The sequence below is a fragment of the Odocoileus virginianus genome, chromosome 6, assembly GCF_023699985.2.
Source record: "Odocoileus virginianus isolate 20LAN1187 ecotype Illinois chromosome 6, Ovbor_1.2, whole genome shotgun sequence".
NCBI lineage: Eukaryota > Metazoa > Chordata > Mammalia > Artiodactyla > Cervidae > Odocoileus > Odocoileus virginianus.
Window position 1 is genome coordinate 63,674,811 of NC_069679.1, and position 13,255 is coordinate 63,688,065.

Here is a 13,255-nt window from a genome sequence, read left to right on the forward strand (position 1 = left end):
GCACCAGCCCTGAGCACCCGTCTCATGCATCCAACCTGGGCTGGTGATCTGTTTCACCCTTGATAGTATACTTGTTTCAATGCTGTTCTCTCTGAACATCCCACCCTCGCCTTCTCCCACAGAGTCTAAAAGTCTGTTCTGTACCAGACATAGTTCTAAGCACTTTACATGTGTTACATTTACATTATCCTCATAAGAATCCTATGAAGTATAGGTATTTTTACTTTCCTCATTTTGTAGATGAAGGAAGTGAGGCACAGTGAGATTAAGTTGCTCAATTTCATAAGTGAGTGATGGAAGATTCAACTTATGGTCCGTTTTTAACCACTAAGCTATCCAGTTAAATGATATTTATACCTACCAAATTGATATGAGTTTAAAATAGCTTTTATCCATTCAATAAAAATTATACCATCTAAATACCTGTACATGCAAGATTCTGTTGGCATGGTTGATGATTTTATAAGTGACAAAATGAATTTCTGTTTTTAAAAAGTACAATCCAGTATCTTTATGAAAGAAAGGTTTTGTAAATATATTTTCAAAAGCATAAATGCTTATTTAAATTTACAAATTAAAAAATTATTTAAATTTTGATTTACTGTGTTTTCCTCCTAAAGTCTTACCTTCCTGTTTTCTTAAGCAGAGTCTGCTTAATTTAATTATTCTTTCCTGGTTATTCAGGATCATCATTTTATGCTTCACTGATTGTAATGTGCTGAAATAAAGGCATGTCTTCAATAATGATGGGAGGTGTAAGGCTGTCTTCTTTCCCTTCTACCAAAGATCCCAGAGTCTTTTCTATTTTAGTTTTAGTTCTTATTTTTGTTGCTTGCAAGTTTTTCAGTCTCCTTCGCTGTGTTTACTTATGAAACAACTATAGTTCCTCCTCCCTTTCTAGACTCAAGTTTATAACTGACTGAACCTAAAAGTTTTATAACCAATTTTTGTTAGACTGCTCTGTCCAAGGAAAATCATCCAGAGGCTGCAGAATGAATGCATAATCTTTGTGGTAACTCTTTTACTAATTTAGGGTTTGCTGCATTTTGAGAAGTGCACAGTCACATGACCACCAATAAATCAAGACTTTAAACATTTCCATCACCCAGAAATTTCCCTGTGCCCCTTTGTAGTCAGTCCCTTCTGTTACCTCCAGCCTGTGGCAATCATTAATCTGTCTTGCCATTTTCAGAGCCATAAAAATGGACTCAAATGTTTTTGAGTTTGGCCTTTTTTCGCTAAGCATGAAATTCCTTCTTGCTGTATCATTCCTTCATGCTGTATCATGCTTGTATCAGTAGTTGATGTCTGAGTATTATTCTACTAGACACACACAGCAGTTTATCCATTCACAAGTTGAACAATTTCCTGGCTTTTGGATGAAAATATTGTCCTAAAAAAAATTAATCTTCCCCCTTGCATTCTCTTCCTAATGACTTAGCAGCTTTAACAGCAGAGAGCAGAACCTGAGACAGGGGCTTGTCAGCAGGTGGTTTATTTTGGAAAGGGATCCGAGGGAACAGGAGTGGGAGATAGGAGAGCTGACCCAGGAAATGTTAGAGCCTTTAGTCGCTTCGCTCTTGTTGGGTCCTGGTTGCAGTTGCCCGTTTATGGTTATCACTGGCCATGGAAGCACCATGAACATAGTTCTTTCAACCCCAGTGTATGTTGGAAACCCTAGATGGACAGTTACCTCTGTCCACATAGCAGTTTCTTTCTTTCTGTGCATGCTGGTTCTTTGACTGGTGCGGGGTGGGGCATACTGTAAAATGACCCAGTGGAACCCATTTCCCATTCCCTGGGGGAACTGCAGCTGCCTGCCTGAGAACTGGGACTTCAGTTCAACTGAATTTAGGTTTGAGGTGGAGGGAAAGCACAAACTCCGTAACTGAGTCCTTGGAGAGTGGCCAGTCCGCACATGCACCCCTGTATTCTCGAAGTTGGAGACTTGGCTGGAACCTATGGCCCAAGTGACAGGGCGGCTTATACCACAGCCTGGCCCTGCTGCACTGCCCCTCCCACACTGGCAGCATGCTGATCAATGGATCTCAGCAACAGTCACAAGTATAGCATAGACCAGCTGCCAAAACCCCAAAGGGTCCATCTGGTGCTGTGCCTCTTTCTTGGCAGTAGAAGTGCAATATTGAACAACTTGATCTTTACCTTACAGAAGTGCTGGCATGCCCCAGACCATTGGGCCCTGAGAAACTTAATTGATGCTGGGGCTCCTGAATTCTCATTCTTTGGCACGTCTTACTAGGCATCCGGTTCATCATTTCAGTTAGCATGTGGTCATAAATGCAGTTGAGCTGTGTGATATTCAGTGATGTCAAGACTGCAAGATGCCTGATTCCGTCTGAGCATACAGCAGGAATGCTAACAATGCTGAAACAATGTGATAAATGTTTGCTGCAGCAGAAGAGAGGGCTAGAGGATTTGAGGAGGGAGTAAGAGGGATCTGGTTTTCTGTGTCTTTGTTTGAGTTTCAGGGCTGGTAGAACTCCAGTTTCTAGAGATTTGATTTATTAGGCTATGTATTTCTGAATTCTACATTTAGCTGTGGTAGAGAAATACATGAGCAGTCCAGTCATTTGGGCAGCATTCCTTTGGTTTAGGTGAGTGACAGGTAATGAGGACCCATTGAACTTACTTTTCTGAGTATATAGGGATTGGATGTGAAGGAAAAGAGAGAGTTATAGAAACGTTATCCAGTACTTGCCCAACCTCTTCTACATCATGGATGCAGTTTGGTGGAGCTCACTCAAGGAACTGCTTAGTAAAGCAACTGATCCTGAAAGGAAAAAGAAATTATGAAAATATTCAATAGCATTTCCTTCAGCTGATAACAGCAACACTTCTTTTTAACCACGCATCTACATGATCAATAGCTGGGAACTAAGGGATTAGAATCCTGGAGGGATAATATTCCCAGCTATAGGAAGACAGATATTACTTTGAACTGGAATTTGGCATTGGGAATCCTCTAACAAGCCAGTCTTTAAAAATTATGATTCCTGAGTCCTGAAGTGGTAAGAATATATTTTACTTATTTCAGCTCCTTTTTTTTTTTTTTTTGCTTATTAAATTAGATTGAACGAGAAGTCATTATCCTAGATAATCTTCAAGAAGAAGTTCCTGAAATTTCCAAGGCAAAAGAGGCAGCCTCCACAGAGGAACTCTCGGGGCTGCTGGACGGTTTACGCCAATACGAGGAGAATGTGGAACAGCAGCAGCTGTTACTGGCCCTTCTTCTGCAGCGCATAAAAAATATCCAAAACACTCCCGAAGGCCTGGGGGTTGTGGAAAGTGTTCCTGCATCTCAAGAGATTATGTCTATGCAAGAACGATGCCAAAAGTAAGATTTATGAAAAACTACTAAGGAAATGGGCTTGACAACTCAGGCTAAAAATTGAGAAAATATTGAATTTCTAGAATATAAAAATATTATAGAACAATGCTAGATGGTATGACAGAATTGAGTTGCATCAACACTGATAGGTGTGAAAAGGATAGAAAAGATTAATATTAATGATAATTCAAACAAGCACACCTTCTCCATCTTGGTGTTACTGTGGGTGAACCTTTTAAAAAAGGTTTTTAATGTTTTCCGTTTTTCTAACTTAGTAATACATATTCATTAACAGAAGTTTAGAGAATGTGGATAATTATGAAGATTAATACAAAAATCACCTTTAATTTTACCATTCAGTGACAGTCACTACTGATTATTCAACTTTCCTACTATGGTTTTTTTTTTTTTAATTGTGATTATAGTACTCTCCTGTTTTGTATTCTGCTGAAACATCTATCAGCATGTTTTGTTCATTTTCCTATGCTATTAAATGTTCTCTGAAATATAGCTGTATATCACCATGTGGATATGCTATAACGTATTTAGTAGTATTACTGAAGTACTCACTTGTGTCCAACTCTTTGTGACCTCTTGGACTGTAGCCCACCAGGCTCCTCTGTCCATGGGATTTTCCAGGCAAGAATACTGGAGTGGGTTGCCATTTCGTACTCCAGGGGATCTTTTTGACCCAGGGTTCCAACCCGTGTCTCTGACGTCTCCTGCATTGACAGGTTGATTCTTTACCACTAGTGCTACCTGGGAAGCCCAAAAATGTATGTATGTGAGTGTGTGTGTGTTAGTCGCTCAGTCATAACCAAGCCCCTGACACAGAACCTTAAAATTATAAATAACCTATTTTACTTTTACAAAAACACTACAGTAAGTATGGTAGAAGGAGATGGCAACCCACTCCAATATTCTTGCCTAGAGAATTCCGTGGACAGAGGAGCCTGGCAGGCTACAGTCTGTGGGATTGCAGAGTTGGACATGCCTGACTAAAGCTCATAGTGAGTATTATGCTAGAATTTCTGCATCTTTGATGAATTCATCAAGAAAGATGCCAAGATGTAGAATCACTGGGTCAAAGGATATAATATGTTTATAGCTAGAAATACCAGAAAGCCCTTAGGAAAGATTTTAACAACTTAAGTTCCTCCGAAAACATGATGGCTGCATCCATAGCAAGTGGGGGCAGCTCAGATAGAAAGACCAGTGGGGTCGTCTCTGACCCTATGAGCCCACTCATTCCTTCATTCACACCTCTAGTCATGTTCAGTTGAACTCAGGGATTATATGGAAAAAAGGATAGAGCTGGCATTTGGAACATAAACTGTGAAAAGAAGGTATTCTGAGATAAAAGTTTTAGAGAGGTTTTTGACTTGATATGTTTGTGTATAGCATTCCTGGTGGCTCAGACGGTAAAGAACCTGCCTGCAATGCAGAAGACCCAGGTTTGATCCTTGGGTCAGAAAGATCCCCTAGAGAAGGGAATGGCCACCCACTCCAGTGTTCTTGCCTAGACAATTCCATGGACAGACAAGTCTGGCGGGCTACAGTTCATGGGTTCGCAAAAAGTCAGACATGACTGAGTGACTAACACTTTTACTTTTCATATAGTATATAAATCTTGAAAACTGGTAATTTTCTCTCAGGAGAAAAAAGGTCTTTTGTCAGCTATGCAGACATCTTGTTAATTCTTGAAATAAAATATTGCCTAGAGAAAAACAGAATAAAGGAATAATCTCATTTTAATGCCCTACCGTAGGCTTTTCCAGAAAGCCCAAAAAAATAAGGAACTGATGCAGAATGAAATCCAAGAAAGACATTCCTTTACAAAAGAAATAACTACTTTGAAGAATTTATTTCAACAGACCACAACCTCTTTCCAAAATATGGAATTACAAGACTGTCCAGAAAAGGCAGAACAGCTTGAGGTAAGTGGGGAATGAACTAGTGAATGTGGCTGACACAGGTCTGAAATCTTGAATCCAAAGTTATTAGAGTACAGGTAATACCATGGCTAGTGTGGAGGGAACCTAGAAGAGGAAAATACATGCAAAGGCTCTGTGGCATGGTGTGGGCAGATCTGCAGGAGATCCACATGGTTGGAATACAGAAAGCAGAGCTGGGACCAGGTTGGGAATAGGCCAGTGTGGACCAAGCAGCCCCTTTTCAACGACATTTCAAGTGTGTATGATGAGCTTGACTTGAAGAGTATGTGACTACTCTTGAATAGTAACGTTAAGCTGCTAGCTTTAGTAGGCTGTAATACCTTATCTCTGATGAGGTGGAACTGTTTTTGCTCAAAGCATTTCTGCCACCAAATGTGTGGGGCTTCCCCCACCACCCCCCCGCCACTAACCTGTTCTCCAACCCTCTAGACACCAACTGGGACACCAGTTCCATCCTAACACTAACTGCAGTTAGTACTGACCACCAGCTTTGGGACTCAGTCCCATAAGACTCCCCAACTTCACAAGCTACTGGGAAATTCTGAATGACAGGCTATAAAGCCAGGACTTCCATGCCTCCTTCCTCAGGTTTGTTAATTTGCTAAAATGGCTCAAAGAGCTCAGGGAGGCACTTTATTTGCTATTCCTGGTTTATTGTAAAGGATACAACTCAGATACAGCCACCCAGTAGAAGTGTGTGGGGAAAGCGGCAGGAAACCTCCATGCACTCCCTGGCTGCACCACTCTCCCAGCACCTTGATGTGTCCATCAGTCCAGAGCAACCCCAAGCCATGTTTAAGGTGACTGCAGCCACGAAATTAAAAGATGCTTGCTCCTTGGAAGAAAAGTAGGACAAATTGAGACAGCATATTAAAAAGCAGAGACAAATGGAAAAAATAAAATAAAATAAAGACCCCCCCCAAAAAAAACAAAATAAAAGAGCTACTGCATAGCATGAAAGAAAAGATGGTGACAAAGTGAAAAGAAGCTGATAAAAAATAATAATAATAAAATAAATAAATAATAAAAAGCAGAGACATTACTTTGCCAACGAAGGTCCGTATAGTCAAAGCTATGGTTTTCCCAGTAGTCATGTATGGATGTGAGAGTTGGACCATAAAGAAGGCTGAATGCTGAAGAATTGATGCTTTTGAATTGTGGTGTTGGAGAAGACTCTTGAGAGTCCCTTGGACTTCAAGGAGATCCAACCAGTTAATCCTAAAGGAAATAAATCCTGAACATTCATTAGAAGGACTGATGCTGAAGCTGAAACTCCAATACTTTGGCCACCTGATGCGAAGAACCAACTCATCAGAGAAGACCCTGATGCTGGAAAAGATTGAAGGCAGGAGAAGAAGGGGATGACAGAGGATAAGATGGCTGGATGGCATCACCGACTTGATGGACATAAGTTTCCGCAAGCTCACGGAGATGGTAAAGGACAGGGAAGCCTGGTGTGCTGCAGTCCATGGGGTTGCAAAGAATCGGACACAACTGAGCAACTGAACAACAGCAAATGGAGGCTGCGTTATATAGGCATGGTTGATTAAATCACCGACAGTTGGTGATTAACACAATCTACAGCCCTTCTCCCCTCTAGAGGTGTGGAAGTTCCAACCCTCTAATCACATGGCTGGTTCCTGTGGTAACCAACCCCCTTCTTTCATCCCCTACACACCCCCACCCTTCACCCACTCACCGCCAAGAGTCTTCTCATTACCATAAACACTCTTAGGGTTGGAAAAGGCTTGTTATAAATAACAAAAGACACTCACCCCAATCCAGGAAATTCCTAAGATTTTAGAAGCTGTGCCAGGAACTAGGGATGAAGACTAAATATATTTAGGAGAAATTGGGAGATTGGGATTGATACTCTATATAAAATGACTAATGAGAATATACTGTATAGCACAGGGAACTCTGCTTAACACACTGTCGTGACCTGAATAGGAAGGAAGTCCAAAAGGGAGAGGATATATGGCTATGTATGGCTGATTATTTTGCTATATAATAGAAACCTACACAACATTGTAAAACAACTGTACTCCAATAAAAATTAATTTTTAAAAACTCTAAATATATTTATTATATCACACTGTCTATATATAAGTGCCTCCCAGGTGGTGCAGTACAAAGAATCCACCTGCCAATGGAGGAGGCTAGGTTCTCTCTCTCTGGGTCAAGAAGGTTCCCTGGAGAAGGAAATGGCAACCCACTCTAGGATTCTTGCCTGGAGAATCCCATGGGCAGAGGAGCTTGGTGGGCTGCAGTCGATGGGGTTGTGAAAGAGTCAGACACACCTTAGCGACTAAATATCAGTCTACACATAGGCTAAGGGTCATTTTCAGAACCATCTCTTTTCATTCCCTTCAGAGGTAACAGGCAAAAGGGATGAAGATTTTTTCAAAAGTTGCAGAGCTTTTGGTTGTCAATGGAAAAGGAAGCTTACTCTGTGTCACAGAAGCATTCTTCACGGGGATGCCGTCTTGGGATAGCTCTGAATGAAGACCTGTACTCCCGGCGAGGTCTAGATAAACCAGGAGCCCACTGTATCTGAAACCCCACATTTGTCAGAATGGTCGTGTTCTCTAACTTTTCCCCTCTAGATTTGTTCTCTGCTGAGAATTAAGAAAAGGAAAGCAGTGACACATCGTAGAGTCATTCAAAATTGTAATCATTCTTCAGTGTGGTGGCCCAATCCATTGACACAAATAATGCTACTAAACAGCTACTGTAAAAACGAAAGAAACCCCCAAAAGCCACAGGAAAGTCAAGAAGTATTTTTCCACTTTATCTTTGGGAAACTTTCCCAAACAAATGAGTTTCTCCTTTATAATTAGTGCAGGAGAACGCAGATCAGATTCTGTTTCTAGGCCACAACCAATAGACTATTTGTTCAGGTTTCTTTTATCTCCTAAAAACTCAAATTCTTTACAGGGAACTGGAACCCTCCGTTTTGAAAGAGGTTGAGCTCCACCGGGCTGTCTAATTACATGAAAGCAGACACTTCTGCTTCAAACACAGGGCTTTTAGTGGCCTTGAATCATTGTGATGTTAATGTAGGAAGAAGCAGAAATGGCAACAAGTTAATAAAAAAAAAAATCTTTGAAACTTTTTGCTACTAGCAGCTTTTTAGATCAAGACTGCTACTGAGATATACTTAAATCCTAGAGGTACTTTAGAGGCAGTAGATGTTGTAATGTCTTTTCAGGACAATGGTTTGACACTATGAAGAGATATCAAGTTTAATTCTTTACAATTTAGAAAGCATCATCTAACCGAACTGAAGATCTCTCAGGCTTAATCAGCTTGTATCAATAGTGAGGTTTTGTCATGCAAAGTTTGCTCATTTAAATCATAAGGATGTGCTGGAAAGCGGCTTTCATTTTTAAAGTTAAACTTTCTCTGTCCTGGGAGCATTTGAAACTCTCTTGATTTTTTTAGGTGCTTCAAAGCATTCTCAAGAAAGGGAAGCTAACTTTTGAGAATATTATGGAAAAACTGAGAATCAAGTATTCTGAAATGTACACCATAGTCCCTGCAGAGATTGAATCCCAGGTGGAAGAATGCAGAAAAGCTTTAGAAGACGTAGATGAGAAGGTAATAATAATGTTTGTATTTGTGTTATTATTTATGGAGGGGAATGAATATAAAGAATAAAATATCATTTAATATCACATTTTCATTTGTCCTGATTCCACCTATGTCTGTTTTTATAAAGTTTAGTTGAGTGATAATTTTTTGTGTGTTCAGTACTGCTCTAAATAAGTGACACAGGTAACAGAATTAGTCTATTTATTTTTAGTTGTCAAGATACTTAGTTTTTCTTCTTTTGCATTTAAAAATAGAGTTATATATTATCTTTTACTTGCCTTTCCTTTTTCTGGAAAGTCACTGTAAAATTTTGGACATTGATAATACTTTGCCTTTAACATTTTGAAATTGCAACCAAGAGCATTAAGAATACACATTTCATAACTCACTAGGAATAGCACTTAACACACAGTGTCTTTCTGATGATGATGGTAGCATAATTCTCACACAGCGTTCGCAGACAAATCTTTTATACCTGAAAGTCAAGTTTGAAAGAAAGAATAGGAAATGTTCCCTAGTACTTGGAGACATAGGAGATTAACAAGACAATTTTATAGTGTTATTTAAAGGCTGCCCCAATCAAACAGCAGCGTTCAGTTTGGTCCAGAAGAATACAGAAAGATTTTTGTATTGCCTTTTGAAGCCTAAAATACCTATAATTCAATAAATAAGATAGATATTAATTGCACACACAAAAAAACAGATTTCATACTTATGGCAGATTTCTTTGCAAAATGTAACCCGCATAGAAAACCTGTAAACTCCTAATAAATATTATAGTAAATCTTGTTTATTTGACTCAGGAGATATTCTATTGTGAGAATCATGTATTGTTAGAAAATATTAAATATTTTTGAGAGAAACTAAATTGGTTTTCCTGACTACTTCATTTGAAAATCCTTAACAGAGTGAGTTAATCATCAAAATTTACCTTTTAAAGTTAGGGTTGAAAGTTTCATCTGTAATTTTTATATCTGTGTATGTCTGTAAACTGATTTTTATTGCATGGTATGTTTATAGGACCCACACAGTAGACACAGTACCATTCTGTGTGATTCAGATGGCTGCATACTTTACCTAATTCATGATCTCCTAGTGTATGAAAATGATAAGCATTTCTGCCTGGAGAATAACTACTTAAAATATCAGAAAGCTTCATTTTGTGGTAATTTGTTATATAGCAATAAAAAAATAATACAGGATTAATTTTTTTCTACAAATCTTGACTGTGTTATGGTCTGTGGGATAAAATCATTATATAAATTATCACTTATTATATAAACTATAGCAACCTTATGTTGAGAAAAGAGCATAAGGCCTTGGTGTCTGATGGCTCAGGCTTGTGATGAGTTCACCTACTACCTTGATGTGTGACTTTAAGCAAGTCATTTAGCCTGAGTTTCAACTTCTGTATCTGTATAGTATCTGCACTGGAAGGTTCAGCCTCAGTGGTTGTACAAATATAGTGGTTTTAAAAAATGAATTAAAAGGATTATACAAAAGTATTAAGTATTATCCGGTTCAATTCCTGGATCGGGAAGGTCCACTGGAGAAGGGATAGGCTACCCACTCCGGTATTCTTGGACTTGCTGGTGGCTCAGATGGTCATGAATCTGCCTGCACTGCAGGAGACTTGGGTTCGATCCCTGGGTTAGGAAGATCCCCTGGAGAAGGGAACGGCTACCCACTCCAGTATTCTTGCCTGGAGAATCCCCATGGACTGAGGGAGCCTGGTGGGCTACAGTCCATGGGGTCACAACTGAGCAACTTTCACTTCACTGTTTGGTTATTCAGTGGCTGCTTGGAGAAAGCTTTATCAGCATAGTTTAAGGGAAAACAAAAAACCAAGAACACAAAGTATCAGGCATTTGGAAAATGATACATTCAACATTTGTTATCTTTCTGAGCACAAGTTATTTTCTTAGGTAAATCGTTCCAATAAAAAAATTACACTGTTTAGCAGCTAGATTTCTAATTGCTAGGAAAACATATACTAGAAACATTCACATAGAAAAACTAAGCTTTTTTGCTGCAAGAAACAGCTAACTTTAGAAGGTTTTTTCACCCAAATGAATATTAAGGTAAGGATTACATTTTTCACATGAGATTAAGAATGTTTGCTTTTATTGAAAACAGATCAGTGCAGAGGGTTCTTTCATAAAACGGAGAGACTGTATGATAAATAAATTTTCTCCTAGGAATCTTTCCTATCATTTGCTCCCTTGGAGTATATTTCTAACAGTCCTCTCAGTAGTTTTGCCCAGAACAGCACACAGCTGTCATACATACTGTGGATTACATTGGGCAAAATGTTGTTGGTCAGTTTTCTTTTTTTTAGGTTGGCTTTAAAAGTTCAGATCAGCCCAGCTGTCATTTCCTAGTCCACTAATCTACCCTCTCATTTTAGCAGTAGTCAGTATGGTTCGGAATTTTTCCCAGACCTTAAGAAATTCGTACAAGTAAAATTTCAAACTTAATTGACTGCCCCTTTTAGTATTTTTGAACCTCTGAATAGAGTGCGGAAAACATCTCCATCGTGTCTTTCTTACTTGTAACAGATTAGCAACGAAGTCCTGAGAAGCTCACCATCATATACAACGAGTAGAAAAATAGAGGAAATTAATAATGGGCTCTGTAATGTCGAAAAGATGCTACAGCAGAAAAGCAAAAACATTGAGACAGCTCAAGAAATTCAAAAGGTAACTTCCTCCTTTAACTTCCTGCAGCATTTGGTATATTCCCTGTTCATTAGTCATCACAGGGATCCTATCCCAGATTTAAGGGGCTTCCTCACTGACAGTGTCACCTGCAAAGCCTTGATGGAGAAGGTTGCATTTAAGAATTGTGATGTTTCTTCCATGGTGGGAATAGACCCATACTGCTGAGAGCTTGTGATTGTGAACCAGCCTTTTCTCAAGGGAAGAAAAGTAAGGATCCTATCTTGGGAAAACTGGAAAATAAAAATATTTCAATAGGATATGAATAGTATTAACAGCTTGTCTTTAGACTGCCAAAGGAAAACAGAAAAAAATAAAAATTTCAAATTTATTTCCCATGCAAAATGTCTTAGGTTTTAGAATGGTATATAAACATAATATTCTGCCTCTTCACTTCTAAGTAAACTCCTGAGTGTGGAAAACATTGGATTTTACATCTTAAGGAAATATTCTACTATGAATGGAAACTTTTAAAAATAGGGCTAAGAGAGACTTCCTGTTGTCCGGTGGCTAAGACTTCGTGCCTCCAATGCAGGGGCCTGGGTTCAATCCCTGGTCAGGGGACTAGATCCCACATGCTGCAACTAAAAGTTCACATGTTGCAACTAAACTAAAGATCCTGCATGCCACAACTAAGACCCAGCACAGCCAAATAAATATTAAAAATAGTTAAGAGAATCCATCTTAAAAGTCTTTATCACAGGGGGAAAAAATTTTTGTAACTATGTATAATGATGGATTTTTTCTTTTTTTTTTTTTTGATTCCAAAACCCAGGATTATGGATTTTTAATTAGACTTATTGTGGCAATCATTTTGCAGTAGATGGAAATAGTGAACCATTGTGTTGTACACCTAAAACGCATAAAATGTTATCAGTTCTACCTCAATTTTTTAAAAAGTTATCCTCGGAGAAGTCTCACTTCTTATCACTCCCCTTCCGTCTATTCCTTCCCTGCGGTTAAGCCTCTCCTTTGGTTTCTAATTTAACCTGATTGTGTTTCTTTTGGTAAAAAGAAGCAAATAACTATAAATATTGAAAGAAATAATTGTACTTGTATGTGTTCTTCTTTCTTATAAGAAGACATTAGAGTGTATATTCTTTTAAAATAAGGTAAACAAGATTTGCTCACAATCATACCTGCCTTTGCTTTGTAGCTCCCTCTAAACCAAATAAATGTGATGTCAAAGGATAAAAAATTAAATTAAAAATAAAAATAAGTCAGAATATGGCTTGCCATTGGACAAAATCCTTTGCTCTTAATAAGCAACTTGGCCAGATTTTTCCATTTCTAGAAATTATGTTCTTACGCAGATATTACGTGATAATTGAATGTTGCCTTTGAAATTTCCTCACCCCAGACAAATCCACATTTGAATCCAGTCTATTGGTTTCTTGAACCAAAAGCAGTTGCTACTGATACATGTGGCTAGAGTTTCCTGCCTCTGCATTACTCTGAGTCAGAGCAGATATTTTCTTTTCTTTTTTTTTTTTTTTTTTAACATTTGTAAGAATTGTCTTCTAGATGAAGTACATATATATCCTGGTCTAAGATAGGTATTTACCCAAGCCCTTTTAAATATAATGTTACCTCATCATTCTGGAAAGATTAGGTTAGGGTTATGTTGACCTTGTTTGGTA

General features: G+C 38.6%; 1 protein-coding gene across 9 annotated transcripts in view; it reads left to right on the plus strand.

Moving 5' to 3' along the window:
* SYNE2 (spectrin repeat containing nuclear envelope protein 2) overlaps window positions 1–13,255 on the plus strand; it is a 316,121-nt gene that overhangs the window by 177,355 nt on the left and 125,511 nt on the right. For all 9 annotated transcript variants that reach the window (XM_070469450.1, XM_070469452.1, XM_070469451.1 and 6 more), the window contains exons 52-55: window positions 3,090–3,355; window positions 5,118–5,286; window positions 8,749–8,904; window positions 11,457–11,597. In XM_070469450.1, the coding sequence (XP_070325551.1) occupies window positions 3,090–3,355; window positions 5,118–5,286; window positions 8,749–8,904; window positions 11,457–11,597 (732 nt within the window). The remainder of the gene's footprint in view (window positions 1–3,089; window positions 3,356–5,117; window positions 5,287–8,748; window positions 8,905–11,456; window positions 11,598–13,255) is intronic.